At 42.1% G+C, this 24,450-nt stretch overlaps 1 protein-coding gene across 2 annotated transcripts; it reads left to right on the top strand.

Moving 5' to 3' along the window:
- Positions 1-1,467: 1,467 nt before the first annotated feature.
- On the top strand, positions 1,468-23,205 carry DNPEP (aspartyl aminopeptidase). Of its 2 annotated transcripts, none has more exons than XM_075181006.1 (15): positions 1,468-1,636; positions 9,626-9,716; positions 10,531-10,619; positions 10,699-10,812; positions 10,932-11,057; positions 11,798-11,922; positions 12,005-12,101; positions 12,235-12,342; positions 13,099-13,176; positions 14,776-14,859; positions 16,421-16,581; positions 18,315-18,354; positions 18,551-18,652; positions 18,851-19,018; positions 23,033-23,205. In XM_075181006.1, exons 1-15 carry the CDS (start codon positions 1,559-1,561, stop codon positions 23,081-23,083), a joined length of 1,512 nt encoding a protein of 503 aa, XP_075037107.1. In that variant the 5' UTR covers positions 1,468-1,558; the 3' UTR covers positions 23,084-23,205. The 2 variants fall into 2 exon arrangements, with proteins under 2 accessions (XP_075037107.1, XP_075037108.1); XM_075181007.1 differs by lacking the exon at positions 1,468-1,636 and adding an exon at positions 3,292-3,396.
- The last annotated feature ends 1,245 nt before the right edge of the window (positions 23,206-24,450 follow it).

The following is a 24,450-nucleotide window of genomic DNA, read 5'->3' as shown; positions in this document are numbered from 1 at the left end:
AGAACGGGGGTGGGAAGGGGCCATGTACAGTAAAGATGTTCCGATGCAGATGTGGCAGATTCAAGTCCTGAGTTTCTCTTAGGTACGTTTGGTTTCAGCCATTCATTAGCACCAACTACAGACCAGGGGGTAAATGTATCAAGCTGAGAGTTTTCCGGCGGGTTTGAAAAACCAATCAGATTCTAGTTATCATTTATTTAGTACAGTCTACAAAATGAAAGCTGGAATCTGATTGGTTGCTATAGGCAACATCTCCACTTTTCAAACCCGCCGGAAAACTCTCAGCTTGATACATTTAACCCCAGGTGTAAGTGATAGTGATGACTGACACAGCTTAGTCTTTGGGGGGTATTCAATTGTTAGCGAGATCCCCGAAAAACGAGCGCTCTAAAAATATTACTGTTAATACGGTAAAATTGCGCGAGAAAACCGTTAATACGGTAATTTACTCGCTGAATTTCAGCTCGCAGCTCCCTATTCAGCGAGTAATTACCGTATTAACGGTAATACTTTTAGAGCGCTCGTTTTTTCAGCGGTTACGCCGAACAATTGAATACGCCCCTTTGTATTACAGACTACACGTACATGTGTCACTAGATAGGAAAGAACATGTGTATACAAGGAAAAGAAACTATAAAAATACATTGTATATACAGTACGCATTAAAAGCATCTTCATTTATGCATCTAATGTAAAAAGAAAAAAATATTTTTTTAAAAAACACATTTTCTATTAAATGATTATAATATTATGAGTTTTTTGTATACTTTTTGTTGTGAGCTTATATTGCACATATCCATGTGTGTATCCTGTACCGTGTTCTATCAGTCTACATAGTATTATTTAGGCAGAGCCTACTTACACCCAGATTCAAATTGAACCACATCTTGACATCCGCTTGTATTTTAAGAACTAGGCTTAAATTCGGTGCTGTTTTTTTTTATAATATTTTTATATAACTTGGCTCAGACCCTGCAGGTGTAACTTTTGGTGACGGTGGGGGGGTTTTACCGCCCAAAGGTGTCTAGTAACACATCTTTATACAGTACCACATTATATCGCTTATATTGCTATTTATAGTTTGTGTTCATATTTCCAGTAAAACATATTTACATGTTACATACACCTAATAATCAAGTGAAGCGTGTGCTGCTACATGTAACTATAGGATAAGTTGTATGATGGGGTGTACGCGTTACATCTGTGATGGGGGACTTAGGATATCCCTTCACTATAAGAGGATTTACGCTATTCATGAGGCTGCTGAGCTGTGACAAGTGGATTTAGCCTCTCCTGTTCCTCTATACGTACTTACATCGGGTGCCTCTTTCTATACATATGATTAGGTTAACAGTTTGTCCGGTATTGCTTGCCTCAGCTTGTTCACGTTTGTCCCCGGCCGCACCTCACTAATCCTTGCTGGCCCCCCCTCTTTCTCTCCCGCCTCTGTGTGGAGCCCACATTTACACACGCATGCATGCACACACACACACAGTGACACGCACATACCCAAGCAAACACTGTGCGCAGCCTGCAAGAGAGTCAGTACTGAGTGGAGATGTCAGCTGGGGGCAACCTTAAACTGCTTCGCCTGGGCAAGAGAGGCTGGGAGGAGGGCGGCTACACGGACATACAGGTAACGGTACCCCTCTAATTACCTTGACCCACTAACCACAGAAGTCTGTGCTAACATCTACTCTAGTAACTTGTATACCACCCGTCCTTGTGTTATATATTAAGCGTTAGTTAGAAAGACTATATACTGCTGGGTGGTCATTGACCTGTGTCATTTAGACAACATCACATTCAGCAGTAATAGTTACAGGGCAGTGGCGTCAAATGTGCCAGTCGTAGCAATTTAGTCTAATGGGAGTAGATTTTATTTACAGTAAAATAAGTTCTGCTATTCGGTTGTACTCTGGAATTGTAACCACAGCAGACAAAAGCAGAGGTCGTTTGTGTAAGGTTAACTACGGAATGTTTTAGGGTTCACGGAACAGGTGAAGTATTAAAGGCAGTCGCAGGATTTTGCGGGAGATAAGGAATGGGGCCAATATGTACCAACAAGATGCCCGTCTGCCGTAGTGTTTGAGGCACGGTACATGGATACGTGGATGGCAGTACAGCTAGAGGGACTGTGGCTCTGTGACCGAGCCGCTCGTCACCATCTGGAATATGTAGGTCAACACCAAACAGAATAAGGAATCACCATGGCAGGAGCGAAGGGTTATGTAAGTCGTGGCGCAGTGGGTTGGAGGATAAAAGGATATTGAAATATGTACACCAATCATACAACAGTGATGGGGGGGGGGGGGGGGGGGTAGATACAGGGACATGTGACAGGTCACCCAAGGTAAGGCAGAGGACTGTGCAGCTTATATGTGGAGACTCATTGGTGGGATATGTTTGATTGGCATGAAGCAGGACCAATGATGGGGCAGTAGAATGCAGTGAACACTTTTGTTTTAGTTTTCATTGCAGAAACTGACCAATGATAATTTAACAATAAAAAATGGCATGCTCAGCATAAAGCTGGTGGACGCAGTGACACACATATCACGTAATGTGATTATTTACCTTAAAAAATACTGACCTGTTTACGTGTATTTTTGTTTTGCATGTTAAACACGTGAGACCTGAAAAAAAGAAAAAGAAAAATATTAATAATAATTGTATGTGTCATGTAAATGCATTCAATAACAGCAACATATTGCAGAAAATGGGAAAACATATAAGTGGGTATATTCCATTAACAGCAAAATCTGATCTATACCATGTTTTCAATTTTTAATCTAAAATATTATATGATACATTCAAAAATATTTTTTTTCTCTTTGCTGTAATAAACGTATTAATGATATTTACTTGTTGTGAACATTCTCCCTGCTCAGTAGAACATAATAATAGTAATATATAATATAAACAAGTACAATGCTAAACGTCACTTGCAAAGGCAATATTATTCACAGCAAAGCGATATGTTATACAATAGTCATTTGAACTGTAACTGTTACCTATCAGTTTGTTTAACTGGAATTATGAGCTAAAGTGGTTGCAGAGTGCAAAATGCTGCTATTGGGACAATGCACCCCTAGTATTAATTATAAGGATATCTCGAAGTCACTGGGGATAAATGCATGAGGCTGCAGGTAAAACCATTTTTCAGTACAGGGGTAAATTCTCTGGTAGTAACGGAGCTCCAGCAAATTCTGAGGCTACTTTCAGTTTTATTTTGTAATGCAATGTGCAATGCACCCTCCTATCCCCCAGATGTCTCTCACGCAGGGTTGCAGTCTCTATCAGCAGAGTAAACTTCTATTGGGTGTTCCCGTATAGGAAGTGTGTGCATTGTACACAGAAATCACACACAGCACAGACTACACACACACTATGCAGGTGAGTTCTACTGAGCTGTGCATCTCCTATATCTTATATATAACCTGACACACTACATTAGTAATATGCTTTATGTGCACAGTGCTGCATAGGAATCAACAGTAAATCATGGCTAATATGAAATGCACATATTATATGCTTACATTGCAATCAGTTTTTATTATTCGTTGTAATTGTTACTATGCATACATGCAGCATGCTTCTGAGATTATTGCTTGCTGCCAAATATAGGAGCTATGTAGCATAATGCATTGCTTATATAAGCATAACTATCTAAAACTATAATAATATACACCACTACAGTAATCTGATCCAGTGCACAGAATAACTAATACATTGCATTATAAACTGTACTGAGTATCACTAATAGACAACCCACACTAACGGTATAGTGCAATGTTGGCTAACCTGTGACACTCCAGGTGTTGTGAAACTACAAGTCCCAGCATACCCTTCCAGCAATAAGCTGTTATATATTGGCAAAGCATGCTGGGACTTGTAGTTGCACAACACCTGGCGTGTCACAGGTCAGCCAACACTGGTATAGTGGTAATAGAATAGCGAATGAGCACTAACTGAGATTTATGAAGCTTCTTCAGTTTTAATGACCCTTTATTATTGGAGTCATTAGTAATTAGGGATAATAAAATTATAAATCAAAAGTTAACTATATCTAAGATACCTCAAAATATATTCCAATAAGGACCATTATTATTATACAAATTCATTGTGGGATGAAGTGAGTTTTAAGTCACTATTTTGTACAAGCTCACTGCACAGAGCACGATATTGGTTTTAATATTCGCTGTCTCTTTATTTTTAAGGACTTTAATTGATGAATAATAAAGTATTTTTTTTTTAGACTTATTTCCAGGAGAATAGAGGCCAAGTAATTAAGTAGTAATTATAGGAGGTCAGTGCACCATCTGAAGGAAACCGATCTCTTTTTTCGAACTTCCATGACATAGTTATATATATATATATATGTATAAGAATTACAGAAGAGCAAAGCTAGTATTGATTTTGAAATAAAGAAAAAAATTTCAATCTGTGCTCACAAGTGGTCGGTATCACACAGCTGGCATCTCCAGGGCACTTTTCTCAAGACCTAAGTGCACTAAATAGTTAGTGGGAAATACCTCCCAACTGTCAGGACATGGGGACTAAGGGGTATATTTACTAAACTGCGGGTTTGAAAAAGTGGAGATGTTGCCTATAGCAACCAATCAGATTCTGGCTTTCATTTATTTAGTACTTTCTACAAAATGACAGCTAGAATATGATTGGTTGCTATAGGCAACATCTCCACTCTTTCAAACCCACCGTTTAGTAATTCTAGCCCTAAGTCACAAAACCTCCAACTCCCCCATTTCCCACCCTTCCTCTTCCATGTAATTAATCCTCTCACTGCCCCGTATTTGTTTTCATTTATATATTTAATTGGTATGTATAATAAGATAAGGATAGGCAAGCTCTATATATATATATATATATATATTTCTGTAAGTAAACGAGCCAGGTTTAACATTTCACATAGTACGATTCACCGCTCGAGCTGCTCAGATCAGCAAACCATCAATTAGGTGGGAGGAGCTTGTGCCGCCGGGCGTTCGCACCAGCTCCGTTTCAACCGTTACAGAGTCAGGACTGTGGCCTTGATGCATCTTTTCTTTATTCCCTTTTAATAAATTGAATTTAACATATGCATTTGCTTTTATATTTGTTTAGATTTTAGATTTTGAACATATAATGTAAATTTCTCTTTTAAAACAATTGCCCACTGACTACACGTAATTTAGTTATTAAATCCAGGATCCTATATGACTGTAAAGTAGTCAGAATTGCCCACTAGCTGCAATAACTTTCACACTCTCGAATTTATTTCTGCAAAATATATATGTGAAATCATATGTACATGCTTCATGTGGCTTAATAAATCTATGGTGTAGTATATATTTTTTCTAAAATATAATTTAATGAATAATATATAAAGTCCAATGACTATTCACAATGTAATGCAATGACAGAGGTGTATCTGACCGGGCTAGTTCTGCTTTCCACACTGTTCTCCATCACACACTGAGGTACTTACCGTGGAGAAGACGCATCTCCCTCTGCCTCACTGCACTTGTCTCCAACGTGTCTCTCTTCCTGTGGGATCACATGATCATCAGTGTGACCAAAGGATTCGGCTGTCCGAGAACCAATCATCAGAACGGCCTATCAGAAGCTGGCGCGGATGTAGAGCCAGTGCTGCGGCTGAAGTACTGATTCACAAATCGCGGATAGGGAGATGAAATGCTGTGAGAACTGCAGATGAACAGGCTTTGAGTAAAGTTTTGGACCGTGATTGGGGGGTTTCTGGGCAACTGTAAACCCCCTAAGTGCCAGTCAGTCCTCCGTGCAAAGAAAGTGAGAAAATGACGGCGGGATGGCTACCTGGTATGTAAAACAAGCATTACTTTGTATATGTGCCCATTACAATATATGTTTACTAAATGTAAGATGAGTGCTTTGTGTCATTTTAGGTGATTCAGGATATGGGTGTTGCTCCTGGCTAATGACACCTCTGTTGAACACACAGATTCCTGCACAGCACAAATATCATGAGACACGTATAACCGCTAGGGGTGGGACAGAATATGATTTGGTTCAGGCTCTGCTTCCCGGTGCTCCTGCAAAAGTGGCCTACCTTGCAGTTGCTTGATGTCTCTTGCACAATGTTGCATTACATCAGAATAGGTCTTTGCTTATAGCAGTAGACAGTAAGGAGGCAGGGGTCCATGCACCATCAGCTGATTTGGAGAATACCGATGGGGGATCCAGGTCAGACAGAGACTCCGTGACACCTATTTCTCATGTAAGTGTTTCTTAAAAAACACAACACATAATAAATAACTTGTGTCTATTTATTTTATAGCATTGCACATTTGTGAGGAGGGTACTGTGGCTTCATTATCTGCCACTCTTATCCTGGTACATGTAGTGTAACATATTGTCAGCTGTACTGCAGCAATTCCTAACCGAAGTTTAGGGTATGTTGGTGCAATATTAAGATATTAATTACAAACGTAATTTGATTGGTCTGTTTAATTTTATGTTGAACCAAAAACACAAAAATATTAAGTAAACCTGGTAGCCGAGAAATTAAACCCTGGTGTAATTGGGCAGCCACTAGTACAAAATTGGCATTTAATTCCCTGAATGACAGGCAATTAGTGTGGAGCTGTCATTTGCACTAAATTATTATCTGGCCTTCCATTGTATTTGCTAGGTAATTTTGAGCATTGTTGTGAATTGAGAGGTATCTAAACTCCCTTTCTATGTGATGACAGATGTACCTCATTTGTTGAGTTTGGCATTCCATAAATTCTTTCTGTGCCCCTAAATTAATCAAGAACTGCTGCCATGCCTATTACATGGCCCGTTGGTAGTGGAGAAGTGGCGTCCTGGTCAGGCTGAGGACATGCCTATTACATGGCCCGTTGGTGGTGGATAAGTGGCGTCCTGGTCAGGGTGCAGACATGCTTATTACATGGCCCGTTGGTGGTGGAGAAGTGGCGTCCTGGTCAGGCTGTGGACATGCATATTATATGGCCCGTTGGTGGTGAAGAAGTGGCCTCCTGGTCAGGCTGCAGACATGCCTATTACTTGGTCCATTGGTGGTGGAGAAGTGGCGTCCTGGTCAGGCTGCAGACATGCCTATTACATGGCCCGTTGGTGGTGGAGAAGTGGCGTCCTGGTCAGGCTGCGGACATGTCTATTACATGGCCCGTTGGTGGTGGAGAAGTGGCTTCCTGGTCAGGCTGTGGACATGCCTATTACATAGCCCGTTGGTGGTGGAGAAGTGGCGTCCTGGTCAGGCTGCGGACATGTCTATTAAATGGTCCGTTGGTGGTGGAGAAGTGGCGTCCTGGTCAGGCTGCGGACATGCCTATTACATGGCCCGTTGGTGGTGGAGAAGTGGCGTCCTGGTCAGGCTGCGGACATGCCTATTACATGGCCCGTTGGTGGTGGAGAAGTGGCGTCCTGGTCAGGCTGCGGACATGCCTATTACATGGCCCAATGGTGGTGGAGAAGTGGCGTCCTGGTCAGGCTGCAGACATGCATATTATATGGCCCGTTGGTGGTGGAGAAGTGGCGTCCTGGTCAGGCTGTGGACATGCCTATTACATGGTCAGTTGGTGGTGGAGAAGTGGCGTCCTGGTCAGGCTGTGGACATGCCTATTACATGGTCAGTTGGTGGTGGAGAAGTGGCGTCCTGGTCAGGCTGCGGACATGCCTATTACATGGCCCGTTGGTGGTGGAGAAGTGGCGTCCTGGTCAGGCTGCGGACATGCCTATTACATGGCCCGTTGGTGGTGGAGAAGTGGCGTCCTGGTCAGGCTGCGGACATGCCTATTACATGGCCCGTTGGTGGTGGAGAAGTGGCGTCCTGGTCAGGCTGCAGACATGCATATTATATGGCCCGTTGGTGGTGGAGAAGTGGCGTCCTGGTCAGGCTGTGGACATGCCTATTACATGGTCAGTTGGTGGTGGAGAAGTGGCGTCCTGGTCAGGCTGTGGACATGCCTATTACATGGTCAGTTGGTGGTGGAGAAGTGGCGTCCTGGTCAGGCTGCGGACATGCCTATTACATGGCCCGTTGGTGGTGGAGAAGTGGCGTCCTGGTCAGGCTGCGGACATGCCTATTACATGGCCCGTTGGTGGTGGAGAAGTGGCGTCCTGGTCAGGCTGCAGACATGCCTATTACATGGCCCGTTGGTGGCGTCCTGGTCATGGCTGCGTTTCAGCTGGTGCATGAGGAGCAGATTCCAGAGCGTCTTTCTCTGACTCTTCAGGATTATCAACATCATGAGCAGTTTCTGTTGCACAAGATAGGCGTCGTGTTGCTGTGAGATTCCTGTAAGTGAAATCATATGTGTAAGAATGTATTTTGGATCACAATTTATGTAACTTTTCATGTTTGTCCACAAATGTTTATCTTTTTTTCTTTGTAGCAAATGAGGTTAATACAATAACAGTATTAACATAACAATGATTTTCTCTTTGCGGTGGACTTACCTGCTGCCTCCTCATTTCCGTCTGCCAGGGGCGATGGCTGATGGCCCTTTGGCTTTTGTGATGAACCTGTTGATCGAACCACAGGAAAAGAAATATATTATTTTCTGAAGCTTGGTACCTATGTTTATACTGTGAAATAAAAACGGCATACACATACCCTATATTACGTGTCAGCCTGTTTACATTGTCTTGATATTTCTAAAAAGAATCAATCAATAGATTCCCTTTTATGGGTAAATTCATTGCTGCAGTCACCAGCCTGTTGCTGGGACGACTGCCGGTCGGTGTCCTGCACAGTTATGCCGTAGATTGTCTCCCGTGGCTCCTCATAGCTGGTGTATTCAGTTACAAATGGTGGGCGTTTTTGTTTTTTTGGGGTCTAGGCTGCTAGGACCCCCAAAATTTGTTCATAGCACGTAATAATCTTGGATATTGCCACTCAATTTCCATAGTGTGAAAACCTAATATTCCTTCCTGTCTTGGTCTATGCTGCCTGGCTAATGGTCATTTGGCCCCCTGTCCCTTCTCTATTCCCTAATATAATGACAAATATCAGGAACAATACATAAAGAAAACCCAAGACACCTGTTTGAAATCACTAGTGAACTAGAACTTCTTGCCAAAAACTCTTTTCAGATCCCCTCTCGGATCCCTATCGGAGATAATGAGAACGTGGCCAGGCTTCTATACTGCTTGTGTGGTCGTTACAGAGACAATAGAAAACCATCCAAGATAAAAGCATATTTTAAAAACCAGCGCTTTAGCATGAAACCGCCTGCAGTTTAAGTTTTCACCCTCCCACCCACTGGATAGTAAATTCTGCGGCTTGGAGGGCAAAATGGCCGTCGACGGGCGACGGTTTCTAAACCCAACAAAAGAAGGAACCGTTACTAAATTTCCCCCTATGAGTCTGATACAATTAACCGTCAACAAATAGGGTTGTATAATGTAAACTGCTCCCAGCCCTAAAGCTCCCGTGTATTTCCGTGGAATTGAGCTGTGTTTGTATTGATAGCTGAGCTGCTTGTTGTGAGTCATTATTCAGGACTTGTGCCAACCACACACTATCTCCTGCTCTCAGAAGAGAACTTGAGTTTGTGTTTCATGTACAGTAGACATACACAGCACATTAAGTGTGACTTTGTTTCTTTAACTTCTCTTACAGGTTGCCGCTATGAAGGGGACACGGGAAGCCGCTCAAGCAGCCGCCAAGGAATTTCTGAAGTTCCTGAACCGCGGCGTCTCTCCGTATCATGGTAATGTATGCATCGTGGGACCCATCTATAGCGGTCTGGCTCTGGGTACAGTATTTCCCCTGGCAATCAGGGGAAAGAAATTCAAACTTGTACCTGGCCAGCCAATGTTTAGCTATGTAACAGATCAGGGTACGTTATACCCTGTCTCCTCTCTCATTATGTCCCCCTTGCTTCTCAAAGGCGAGATTCAAATTGTTCTTTGGCCTCGCTCACAGTTCTCTAATACATGGCTATGAACCTTGTACCATATTACTTGCACAGCTGCGTGATAAGGAGGAACTTGGCTGCTAAAGTCTCCGGATTAATGTCTATTAGTGTTTTAACTATTGGAAATTGCTAACTAGACAGTTATAACTGCTTATGTAGCAATAAATAGTAAGAAAAATAAAATGCAAAAGTTGAAATGGAGTCAAAGGACAGGAACTTTTTTACTACATAAAGTTGTCTTTCCTAACTGCTAACTTTGCATTACATATATTACATGGCATATATTTACTACCTAAAGATATGGTCCAACCTCCCATTTTTCATATATGTAGATGCCGTTATGGTGAAAACCAATTGCTCAGTTTTTATGACTAGTGCATTCTTTGAGTACAGAGTATATTTACTAAACTGCGGATTTGCAAAAGTGGAGATGTTGACTATAGCAACCAATCAGATTCTAGCTGTCATTTTGTAGAATGCAGTAAATTAATGACAGCTAGAATCTGATTGGTTGCTATAGGCAACATCTCCACTTTTCCAAACCCGCAGTTTAGTAAATCTAGCACGAAAACTTTTGACTGTTCTCTGTTCTTGCTCCCCCCCACAGTGGTCGAGGAGTGTAAGAGCCGCCTTTTACAAGCAGGATTTCAGGAGCTGAAGGAAGCCGATCACTGGGACATCAAACCTAACCACAAGGTACAAATACTGAGCCCAGTGACTGTAATTAGCGGCATCATTCAGTGGGGCTTATGTACTGACTCTGATCTCCGTGCAGTACTTTGTGACCCGTAATTACTCTACCTTGGTGGCATTTGCTGTGGGAGGCCATTACCAGCAGGGGAACGGATTTACAATTATTGGAGCCCATACGGACAGCCCCTGTCTGAGGGTAAGAGATTTCCCTCTTATTTAGGATTTCTTGTCTTTGTTTTCTTTCTAACATGTGTTTTCTATGTATTTTGCAACATTCCGTATAAGTCCTTTCTGTCGTGTGTCTTGTTGCTGCAGGTTAAGCGCCGATCTCGCCGCGGTCAGGCCGGATACCTCCAGGTCGGGGTGGAGTGTTACGGTGGAGGAATTTGGAGCACCTGGTTTGACCGAGATCTGACTGTGGCTGGCAGGGTGATTGTTAAGGTGATGAAACTTTGATGCATAAATTTCCTAGTTACCGAGCCCTTTTCATTACACCATTTAAATCCAATGCGCACCTTACACATATGTACACAGCCTCTTACCCACTAACCCTCCCCCTAGACTAGAACTTTGGCCCTTTTTTAATTTAGCTCTGCTGCTATTTTGTTTGCTAATGTAGGACGCAGTACATAAAACACGCACAATTCTAGGGATGATCTTACACCCTGATAAGATTTTAGTCTTTCTCTCTTAAAGAGCAAATAGGATAAAAGTATCAGCTTGGTGGTTAGGAGCACCGGTTTGTAAGCAAATGACTGCCAAAAGAAATGATAGAATCCAGCTGTAAGAAGACACATCTTTAATCTGTAGATAACCACAGATAAGTAATATGCATTTGAAATACCAAAAGACGAAGCTTACAAAAAAATAAATATGGTAACCAATAATGATGGATGTACAGCTTAGTGATGCACTAGATGCCAGTGACATGTCTGAGACATAATGTTCCTCAATGTCACTGGTTTCTCTGTTATTCGGTGAGGTCGCTGGTTCATAGTGAAGTGTTGTCCTGATTTTAGATATATATTGCTTCAGTCCACCTGTAGGTGGCGCCACTGAGCGTTGCAGGTAGAATCCAGTGTGAGTGGGTGACGGAACAGAAAACGTTTCGCATTTATAGTTCATGACCTTGTAGTCAACCGTATAACCAATCGGTCGCACCCTTTGGTTCTCCATCTCAGGACGGGCACCGCCTGCAGCATCGCTTGGTTTACGTGGAGCGTCCGATCCTCCGAATTCCCCACTTGGCCATCCACCTGCAGAGGAACGTGAACGAGAGCTTTGGGCCCAATTCAGAGCAGCACCTGTGAGTGTGGACTGTGGTCACGTCTGATCTCCTGTACCCTCGGTCTCCAGGTTCTCTGCCCTCACTATATTTATTATTGCAGCGTTCCCATTCTCGCTTCTGCCATACAAGAAGGTTTGGAGAAAGAGCCTGTGGATTCGGGGACATCTTGTCACGCTGCCGCAGGGGCCCAGAACCAGGTGAGGCTGTCTGGCCTTTTATCTGGTCTGACGTGTGCGAATTTGGGGCCAGAGGGGCTGTAATTGTGTTTCTTATTTCCTCTGTATTTGAACTCCCCTCGGAGAGGTGATCACTGTACTCTTCTCCCACCAGACTGAGCGACATCACCCCCTGCTGGTCAGCTTACTGTGCGACAGGCTCGGGGTCAAACCTGATCAAATCCTGGAGATGGAGCTTTGTCTGACAGACACGCAGCCAGCGGTACGTCACTTCACGCTAGCGATTTACACGATGTCTGACACTGACACACAGCCTGAAGTTACAATGTTACACATACACACTCGCGCAGATGTCAGACCACATACTACAATTGCACAAACTGTTGTACTGAGCTATTCTGATTTAATTCCGCCACGTTATTCTAGGAATAACGAGGCGCTAAAAGTATTACCGTTAATGCTGTAATTTTAACCCAGATCTTTGCTCGCTGCCCTGAGGGCTGTGAGCAAAATTCAGCGTTAAGATTACCGTACTGACTGTAATTCTGCGCACTTTTACCGTAGTAACGGTAATAGTGTGCAGGCCGCGTTATTCCCAGAATAACACGGACGAATTCAATTGGCTCTTCTGAGTAGGATTTTTCCAAACTCTCCAATGTATTCAACTTTGGTTATATGGTTATTATGATCTATCACAGTTGTACATGAAAGATGGGAAGAGATACAAAATGTCACACTTATACACGACCTGATAAGTCTGTATATTATAGACCCGCAACCTGTGGTAAGTCACATACTCCCTTAGATCACGCTTACACACCACTTAGACTGAAATACACATTGATGACCTGAGCACAGACATTGTTTACCGAAACTGAGTTACAGAACAACGTCACACTTTTGTATGGTGTGTGATACATTCTGCTAGACACAATCCCACGTCCGACGCCAACAGGCCAACGTCAAAGCGATACATACGACCGACACACTTGTGCTAAAGGTCACATCTCTCTATCAGACTTTAGGTGGCGCCTATGAGGAGTTTATCTTTGGACCCCGCCTGGATAATCTGCACAGCTGCTATTGTGCCCTACAGGTGGGTGCCTGATACACGTCATTTACTTGTAGCCTAATCTTTCTGGTGATTATGTAAATTAGATCCAGACGCTAGGAGCGGACATGGGGAGCGGGGGACACCTGATCTGTCTCGGGATTGCTGGAAGGTGAATGGATGAGATTGTTGGCGTATAGAGGAACGGAGCAGATATTTGTACCCTCTATCCTAGGGCAGCGTAGACTTCATCTGCATTCAGTTATTCACAGTACAATGATTTTACTGCGCTGGGTAATGAGTCATTCTAAAAATAGCAAAGTATTATTGTGAGTAGATATATGTATATTTTTAATCTCCGTTGTAATACTGGATAGAACTGGTGATATATGAAGTGAAGATGAGAAATATTTAATGAAATCTTTCCTGTGTCTATATTCCAAGGAAGGACACACATTGTATATCGATCATGGGCTGGGGAGCATTGGCCCATAGGCCGGTCCCATAGTGGGCTACCTTGGGCTTGATCACTAGGCCACCTGCAATTTTTTTCCTTGAAAATGTTCCTATTAGGCTGAGTCTTGCCGCCCCTCCCCCCCCCCCACCCCTAGGGCTTAAGTTTGTCCGCCCTCCCCTGATATCGATATATGTCTATGATGGAGTATTAGACTCCGTACTGCCAGTCTCACATGAACTAGTTAATGTAATTTAGTACAAGGATAAAGTAGATGGACTGTAAATGAGGGAAGGAGATTGCATGTTTCCAGGTATATATGCAGATTCCGTTCCTTTCAGAGAACCGTTCTTCTTGCGCGATGCAGAAAATTAACTCTTTGTTGTCCTATGTGCAGGACCAGTCATAACCCTGGGGCATGAAGGTGTTTGATTTCCAGTTGCTTTGTGCAGAATTGATATTCTGGTCTCAAGGACACCGCTACCCTTTCATCGTCCTCATCTGCAATGCAGATACTGTGCTTTTAAATAGACCCTGAGCCCGTTATGTGTAAAGAACTAGTTAAATCCTGTGTCCCCCTCCTGGGCGGTATATTTTTACCAGGCTGCTGTCAGGTCGGGGTGCCCGTGTGACTACGGTACAGAATAAATCACGGCAAGGATAAGACGACCTTTTGCCTCCTAGGAGACGACTGGGCTCACTGTGACGAAGTACAAGATTAATTGTTTGACTTTAGAGCGTTTCTCTTATTTTCATCTATTGAACCAGGGGTACTCCCATTGCTGCGACGAGCGCCATTTAAAACTACCGGTACTTATCAAATTTCTAAAACTTTATTAATTAAAAGAAAAATAAATACTCGGAAGCATTTTGTTACGAAATCTCTGGGCAGTGTAAATGAAGGTGTTGCCCTCCGTTAAAAATCCTACAAGGGATGAACAAAGCCATCAATTTAAGTTTCTTATTTTCTATTAAAATACAAAAGAACTGTGCAATATAATTATTATGCATCATATTTGAAAACCATATTTTCATTATATAACCTTAAGCCAGGTTTAGAACGTGGCTGATCTGGAGCGATTGGCTGTATTTTTCCCGCGGGGACGTGTCACCTCCTATCACTAACGCCCTATCTTTGTCCTTTCTGTCCATGTCTCCTACACAATCCTTCTCGTCTCTCCTCTCGGCAGGCTCTCCTTGGCTCCTGTGACTCACCAAGCTCCCTCACCAATGACCCCAACGTCCGGATGATCACTCTGTACGACAACGAGGAGGTGAGATATTCTGGGGGCGCGGCTGACATCTGCCTATGGGGGAATGAGACATCGACAACAGGTCCAACGTGACACGAGACACACTCTGCACTATACACAACACGGGGACGGGCGGGAACAGGTGCAGAGGGGAGATCGTACAAACTAGAACAGCTGCTGCGCCTCAGAGCACGGGAAATATGTGACAGTCAGACTCTATAAATGACCTGAGTGTACAGTAATACAATGCTTAACCCTCAGCGGCTGTGACAAAAACCTTTTAGCAAAGGTCAAAATGCTCTGGAAAAGTCTACAAATCATACGGCCATTCAACGCCTGTGCAAGTCTGGTCATTAGAGTATCCGGCCAAAACAGCGATAGGTTTGGGATTTTGTTTTGGTGCATCTATTTTAAGATGCCCACAAGTTGGCAGATTCCACTGTTGGGTGTGAATGTTCACAACCAGATCTGTCTCCACTTTGGATTCCTATATTGTCCACACCAATTGTAGATTTTGTAGTGAAAAGATATTTACTTGTTGCACTTTCAGTTACAGCAAACAGTAAAAGACACGGCACGGTTTGCATACAACCTGCTCCTTCATTTTCCCGGCAGACAGGGAGACTCAGGTTTGGTTGCAGGCCAGTTTATAAACTTCTAACACTAGTGGGTGTGTCTAAACAGAATGATGTCATCACAGAGGTCACATGCTGCAAAGCGGTTGATGAATCGCCAACACGGATCTATATTCTAATAAATATCCATCAGCCATTTCAAAGGTTAAATAGTTCATATCATTTTCATAGTATTTTATAGCCATTGCCAAATAAACAATTTGTATAATAACAATATTACATACAGTATAATAATATTGCAAACCAGTTTGCACACAATAAATTGTATTATTATTATAAATCTGACTTTAACAGCACCAACACTCTATAACCCCTTATTTTAAATGCACCAGTGTGGTTTTATATGTGTGTATGTGTATATGTTTTTATTAGTGGGGTTTTAGAAGCCCAATGTGGTCTCCCTGCAGGGATGTTGCATAAATGCAATTCTCAAGGTAACCTGACTGCTATTGTATTGCCAAATGTGGAAGATTGACCACACGCACAGGTCACGGGTCATTCGCCAATCGGATACTCCAGCATTATCCGTCTGACCGACCCTGAGTGGATTTAATGAGGGCTTCATTCTCGGGTCTGCACAGCAACGACCAAACAGCCCAATGTAATTGCTCTTTGCGTGGTCAGTTTATAACAGATTTACTGAACAAATACAAAAGAGCTTAGACGCGAGAGCTAGGATATAAAGTCGTTCTATTATCTGGATATAACGTGTAACATGTACTAGATCCTACGGTAATTGCTCAGCTACTACAGCTACTCAGCTGCTGTTTTATTAAAACTCTGATCTAGGACTGTTTAAATTTAAATGTTACTTTTCTATTAATGTTTATTTTTGTACTGTTTAATTATAGTATAAGAAAAATTGAAGAGCAAAAAAATAATTAATGATCAGCATATGCCCCATATCTTTAAAGTCATTTTTCTGTCTCCTACATCTCTTCCGTCAGGTGGGATCGGAGAGCGCTCACGGGGCGGGATCTCTTCTGACGGAGCTGATCCTACGGCGCATTTCCAGCACCCACCAGAACCTCACCTCCTTCGAGGAGTCTGTGCCCAAATCCTTTATGATCAGTGCAGACATGGCTCACGCCGTGCACCCTAACTACATGTAAGAGAGGCTGCGTGCCCTGCTCCGTCCGTGTGCGTGGTCCTGTCGCCTATGTGTGGAGGCAGCCATGTTTGTGAGAACGCAGCTCATCCATTCGCTAGGGAAGAGAGATGTCTCTGAGGCTCCACTACATTATCTCGCCTCCGTGATGTCTCTGTCTCCTTGTGAAATAATGAATATTGGTTCAGTTGCATAATGGCTGCCTCCACGATGATCAGCAGAGGAGATTATACAGGGAACTGACAGCTGCAAATCTGCCTGGGGGAGAGGGGGGGGATGGATACCTACAACAATTAATTTCTCTTAAGACGGCAGCATCACAGCAAATTTAAATTTGATATTAATATAGAACTAGTACAGACACATTTATAATTATTCAGGGGGTCAGAGGGTATTCAGAAGCTTCATACATTGCATGATTCCAGTTCTCAAGATATAGAACACTAAAGATGAGCCATGAGATGTGGATACATCTCTTACTGATCAATGTTTAAAGTCAATGGACCACTGAGTACTAAGGAACGTAAGGCAAAAAAAAAAAAAAAAAGAGTATATGATCTCCTGGACAAAACCATGTTACAATGCAAGGGGTGCAAATTAGTTTATTATTTTGCACATAAGTTAAATAATGGCTGTTTTTCATGTAGCACACAAATACTCGATAGCTTTATTTTTACACTGAATTTAAAAGTTAATCTAGGACATGTCCTACCTCAACTATAAATCCATTGCCACATTTTAATTTTACCTCCTCCTCCGATGCAACATGGTTGTGCCCAGGTGCAAAGTTACTCCTTTTTTATGCTAACAATGTGTAATAAAATGGACAGTTATAATAGATGTATTTACCAGTGATGGACAGGACTGAGCTAAACCAGTGATTTATCTTCCGGGTTGTAACAGATGGAGTTGACTACACTGACAGTTATAAGTGTTGCTGCTTGTTACCGATTTGTAGATTGTGCTAGATTTTGCTCCCATTGCCTGCACTGAAAGGTGCCATTGGTCAACAGGAAGTGGCTGAATGTTTGTAAAAACAAAACAAAAAAAAATACAAGTGCCAAATCACAGAGTTACAGACAAAACACAGAAGTGATTTGTTGCTGCAACACTAGTCTCATGACGCAACTCGCCAGTGTACCACTTGCTTTATTCATATGGCAGTCCCCTGATAAGTGTTATGTGGACCACTGAACCCTAAAACGTAAATTTTCACATAAGCTAAAAAAAAAAGGTAAAATGCATTTTTCAGTGTTAATTTTCAATTCCCCTGCTGCTCTGTTAAACATTAAAGTATTGCCTCCACACCATCCAGCTGAAGCCCCTGGTAATGGCATTTGGGTTCAAGTCAAAAAGTTTAGACTGCAGTCAGTCAAGCTGCTGTGACAGTACTGTATGACAATCCACACAGTGCATTTGACAGCTTGGCAATATATTGCAGATGAGCGACAGAGCATATCAGTTATTTCAAATATATTTTTCAGCTTAGTAATACAGCCTTTGGTATATATTATTGTGAATTGGTGGTATTACTCGCTGGTTAAGTCTCATACTAATTCTCCATTCCGAAGAGCGGCGGTATGCACGATACCTTCTCATGATTAGCGCCAGAGTCCTAAGGAGTGACTTATTTGCAGGACATTAAAACATGCTGTAAACGTTTACCTTGGACTTGTTGACTCAGAATTCCACGTGTATATGGTGATTTGTACAGTAAAGTGTTTGTTCTACAGGGATAAACATGAGGAGAACCACAGGCCTCTATTCCACAAGGTAAGTCTACTTGGTGTTATCTTTACCATCAAAGGTTTTTTTTTGTTTGTGGTCCCCGCCCACCTGTTCTATGGCCCATTTAACGTCTTCATTTTGCGGGGTGTTCTGCAGTTTCCCGGCTGTAAGAACTTCACGCACTGACTGCGCACAATGTACAAATTCTTCTCGCGTTTAAGAGTCTCTTTGTCTTCGTCAGGGACCTGTCATCAAAGTGAACAGCAACCAACGTTACGCGTCCACGGCCGTGACTGAGGCTGTGGTGAGGGAGATAGCTGGACGCGTGGGGGTCCCGTTACAGGTAATGTCATACAGTCGTATCGATGACTTCTTTTGTGTTTGATATTACGGTTCCATGTTTTACGTATGGTAATGTCTGGATATCTGTAATGTGTCACTTCTGTTTAGCACGCTGCGTTTTGTGGTGGTTTGCTAGAGTCTATACCGCCAACATATTTCTTTTGTAACTGAAGGTACCGTATGTCTTTTTTAACCCCAGGAATTCATGGTGAGAAATGATGTGCCCTGCGGCACGACCATTGGGCCAATCCTGTCTAGTAAGCTGGGCCTCCGGGTGCTGGACCTGGGTTCCCCGCAGCTGTCGATGCACTCGCTGAGAGAGATGTGCTGCACATCCGGGGTCCTGCAGACCTCCAATCTCTTCCAGGTAACGCTGTGTGTGGGTGACTTGGTCACTAGAGGGCGCTCCAGAACCTGTGTTTAGAAATAACATTTGAGGCGTTGTACAGATGTGTTTTTAGTGCTGATGTTATGGGATGGCGGGGAAATAATTTTACATACATCTTCACCAGACGATGCTGAGCTGAACCAGTACTGAAAAGGTATAAAAAGGCTTTTCTGAAGATTTTCTCCAAATTCATAGGGAGAAATAAAATATTTGATTGGAACCACAATATATACTGCGTGTTATGATTAAATGATTATAGCAGGAACATAAAAGGTGAATGCAGTGTCCTCCATATTCTCCAATTCATTCTGCCAGTTGATTTGAAGAGTCCAGAACTCAAGAACAAAAACTTATATATATATATATATAGTGTAACATATTAAAAGTGTAATATATCAATAATGATCAAATGTTCACAAATGTGAAACTTCATTTCAACACATCACAATTTCCTCATTACTTTCTATCTCCAAAGATAAGTTGTTTATCTAAGCGGTAAATGCACGAGACGTGCTTTTAATCTCTTTTTTTGGCTGTGCGGGATCTGTTTTCTCTTAGTATATATTGGGATAGTTGAAAAGTATCACTATTCTTATTCTGCATGATGTGTATGTTAAGGTTTGTCGGAGATATAAAATCTTGGTTTAAAATAGAATTGTATTATGATCATGTCCAGTGGTCAGGTCTTGTTGGGGATGTAGTGTCCTATGTCTGTATACAGTGTAATAGCACTGTATTATGATCATGTCCAGTGGTCAGGTCATGTTGGGGGTGTAGTGTCCTATGTCTGTATAGAGTGTAATAGAATTGTATTATGATCATGTCCAGTGGTCAGGTCATGTTGGGGGTGTAGTTTCCTATGTCTGTATAGAGTGTAATAGAACTGTATTATGATCATGTCCAGTGATCAGGTCATGTTGGGAGTGTAGTGTTCTATGTCTGTATAGAGTGTAATAGAATTGTATTATGATCATGTCCAGTGGTCAGGTCATGTTGGGGATGTAGTGTCCTATGTCTGTATACAGTGTAATAGAATTGTATTATGATCATGTCCAGTGATCAGGTCATGTTGGGAGTGTAGTGTCCTATGTCTGTATAGAGTGTAATAGAATTGTATTATGATCATGTCCAGTGATCAGGTCATGTTGGGAGTGTAGTGTCCTATGTCTGTATAGAGTGTAATAGAATTGTATTATGATCATGTCCAGTGGTCAGGTCATGTTGGGGGTGTAGTGTCCTATGTCTGTATAGAGTGTAATATAATAGTATTATGATCATGTCCAGTGGTCAGGTCATGTTGGGGGTGTAGTGTCCTATGTCTGTATAGAGTGTAATAGAATTGTATTATGATCATGTCCAGTGGTCAGGTCATGTTGGGGATGTAGTGTCCTATGTCTGTATACAGTGTAATAGAATTGTATTATTATCATGTCCAGTGGTCAGGTCATGTTGGGGATGTAGTGTCCTATGTCTGTATACAGTGTAATAGAATTGTATTATTATCATGTCCAGTGGTCAGGTCATGTTGGGGGTGTAGTGTCCTATGTCTGTATAGAGTGTAATAGAATTGTATTATGATCATGTCCAGTGGTCAGGTCATGTTGGGGATGTAGTGTCCTATGTCTGTATACAGTGTAATAGAATTGTATTATGATCATGTCCAGTGGTCAGGTCATGTTGGGAGTGTAGTGTTCTATGTCTTTATAGAGTGTAATAGAATTGTATTATGATCATGTCCAGTGGTCAGGTCATGTTGGGGATGTAGTGTCCTATGTCTGTATACAGTGTAATAGAATTGTATTATGATCATGTCCAGTGATCAGGTCATGTTGGGAGTGTAGTGTCCTATGTCTGTATAGAGTGTAATAGAATTGTATTATGATCATGTCCAGTGATCAGGTCATGTTGGGAGTGTAGTGTCCTATGTCTGTATAGAGTGTAATAGAATTGTATTATGATCATGTCCAGTGGTCAGGTCATGTTGGGGGTGTAGTGTCCTATGTCTGTATAGAGTGTAATATAATAGTATTATGATCATGTCCAGTGGTCAGGTCATGTTGGGGGTGTAGTGTCCTATGTCTGTATACAGTGTAATAGAATTGTATTATGATCATGTCCAGTGGTCAGGTCATGTTGGGGGTGTAGTGTCCTATGTCTGTATACAGTGTAATAGAATTGTATTATGATCATGTCCAGTGGTCAGGTCATGTTGGGGGTGTAGTGTCCTATGTCTGTATACAGTGTAATAGAATTGTATTATGATCATGTCCAGTGGTCAGGTCATGTTGGGGGTGTAGTGTCCTATGTCTGTATAGAGTGTAATAGAATTGTATTATGATCATGTCCAGTGATCAGGTCATGTTGGGGGTGTAGTGTCCTATGTCTGTATAGAGTGTAATAGAACTGTATTATGATCATGTCCAGTGATCAGGTCATGTTGGGGGTGTAGTGTCCTATGTCTGTATAGAGTGTAATAGAATTGTATTATGATCATGTCCAGTGGTCAGGTCATGTTGGGGGTGTAGTGTCCTTTGTCTGTATACAGTGTAATAGAATTGTATTATGATCATGTCCAGTGGTCAGGTCATGTTGGGGGTGTAGTGTCCTTTGTCTGTATACAGTGTAATAGAATTGTATTATGATCATGTCCAGTGGTCAGGTCATGTTGGAGGTGTAGTGTCCTATGTCTGTATAGAGTGTAATAGAATTGTATTATGATCATGTCCAGTGGTCAGGTCATGTTGGGGGTGTAGTGTCCTATGTCTGTATACAGTGTAATAGAATTGTATTATGATCATGTCCAGTGATCAAGTCATGTTGGGGGTGTAGTGTCCTATGTCTGTATAGAGTGTAATAGAATTGTATTATGATCATGTCCAGGGGTCAGGTCATGTTGGAGGTGTAGTGTCCTATGTCTGTATACAGTGTAATAGAATTGTATTATGATCATGTCACTGTGTGTTTTCTTGTTTGTGTACATTCATATCATTGTGTATTCAAGATTCATTTCACACGTGTGATTCAATTGGGTCGTGTGTACGGGCTTCTAATTGTGTGTGTGCTCTTACCTCATTGGCTGCTGCCATGGCAACCTACACTGGCCTTGAAGTCAATGGGTAGTTGCCATGGCAGCAGCAGACATCAGTAGGTTAGTCTAGTGGTTGCTATGGCAAAACCAGGACATCTCTTATGAGTAATAGCTATGTATTGGCCTATGAGATGATATAATGGTAACCATGGATACCTGAGCCCACCCCCACTCATCTCGTCTGTTCTATCTCTTGGGTATAAGCGTCTCTGGTCCTCGTCGCTCTCTCTGCTTTTCCGCTCTCTCCAAGCAAACAAGTTATCAGAGGGACATAAATGTTGAACTGTTATTAGTGTACACCAGGCCTAGGCATCCTGAAGCTGTCCGGCTGGAGTGGAACAACAGGTCTCAGCATGTCCATTGTATGCTGGGACTTGTAGTTCCAAAACAGCTGGAGAACCACCGGTTGCATACTTCTACCGCCTCAATCAATAAATAAATCTCTAACCCTTCCAGCTTTCTTCCCATTCTTTCCATGCATAGTGTCTGTGTTGCAAATTACATCTATGCAAATCATTAATAGTTGTTCAGGCACATGCTAATTATATCCTTATAAACAGCAATTATGTAATTACCGCAGCATTCATTATCAACACAAATTTCTCCCCTTGTATAGGTCACTGATTTCCTCAACGCTTATTATTTTATCATCAATCCCAACACTGTGATATACCGTATTAGCCATTATTATTATTATCGTAGATTTATAAGGAGCCGCAGTGCTCCGCAGTGCCATAAAGTAGGGAAAACAGGACATACATAAAACAGGGACAGACTAGGTAGTAATAAATACAGACATAAGATTCGTTTGTGTTCTAGGGTATTTTATTTCCGGAGGGTTACTGATTATATTACTCTGTATCTATTTTCTTGGTGTTAATAATCCATTGCTTGATTTTTTGCAGGCTTTCTTTGAACATTATCCAGCTGTGAACAACAGTCTGCTGGTGGATTAAGCAGTTTGTCATCTATCCTGTTTATTCCCTACCTGCCCGGGCCCCTGTATTACATGTGTTGGGTGTGGTGTTTGTGCAGACTGCCCCCTATCTGTGAAATAAATACATTTATCTACATTTCACTTCCTGTGTGTGGCTTTGTTTTTGTTTGTTTTTTGTACTTAACACATTCAATGTGGGTACTTGTAGGTTGTAATATTACAACCACATGGACCCAGGGCATACGGTGCAACTGGTTTTTATTTTTTTGTTTATTTTTCTTAGACACAAATGTACTGACCTTTTTAAAAAATTTTACCATCCAGAACCCATGGAAGCTGCTTGCTATAAGTTTACTATGCCTTATGAGATCTGATAACACGTTTAATTCACTCTTGTCAGATACATACAGTCATGGCCAAAAGTTTTGAGAATGACACAAATATTATTTTTCACAAAGTCTGCTGCCTCAGTTTTTATGATGGCAATTTACATACACTCCAGAATGTCATGAAGAGTGATCAGATGAAATGCAATTAATTTCAAAGTCCCTCTTTGCCATGACAATGAACTTTATCCCAAAAACAAAATTTCCACTGCATTTCAGCACTGCCAAAAAAGGACCAGCTGACAGCAGGTCAGTGATTCTCTCGTTAACACAGGTGAGAGTATTGGTGAGGACAAGGCTGGAGATCACTCTGTCATGCTGATTGAGTTAGAATAACAGACTGGAAGCTTTAAAAGGAGGGTGGTGCTTGAAATCATTGTTCTTCCTCTGTTAACCATGGTTACCTACAAGGAAACACGTGCAGTCATCATTGCTTTGCACAAAAAAGGTTTCACAGGCAAGGATATTGCTTCTAGTAAGATTGCACCTAAATCAACCATTTATCGGATGATCAAGAACTTCAAGTACCGAGGTTCAATAGTTGTGAAGAAGGCTTCAGGGCACCCAAGAATGTCCAGCAAGCACCAGGTTCGTCTCCTAAAGTTGATTCAGCTGTGGGATTGGGGCACCACCATTGCAGAGGTTGCTCAGGAATGGCAGCAGGCAGGTGTGAGTGCATCTGCATGCACAGTGAGGCAAAGACTTTTGGAGAATGGCCTAGTATCAAGAAGGCCAGCAAAGAAGCCACTTCTCTCCAGGAAAAAACATCAGGGACAGACTGATATTCTGCAAAAGATACAGGGATTGGACTGCTGAGGGCTGGGGTAAAGTCATTTTCTCTGATGAATCCCCATTCAGATTGTTTGGGGCATCTGGAAAAACGCTTGTCTGGAGAAGGAAAGATGAGCGCTACCATCAGTCCTGTGTCATGCTAACAGTAAAGCATCCTGAGACCATTCATGTGTGGGGTTACTTCTCAGCCAAGGGAGTGGGCTCATTC

Source organism: Mixophyes fleayi, chromosome 7, assembly GCF_038048845.1.
Source record: "Mixophyes fleayi isolate aMixFle1 chromosome 7, aMixFle1.hap1, whole genome shotgun sequence".
NCBI classification, from domain to species: domain Eukaryota; kingdom Metazoa; phylum Chordata; class Amphibia; order Anura; family Limnodynastidae; genus Mixophyes; species Mixophyes fleayi.
This window is presented reverse-complemented; position numbering and strand designations above follow the sequence as displayed.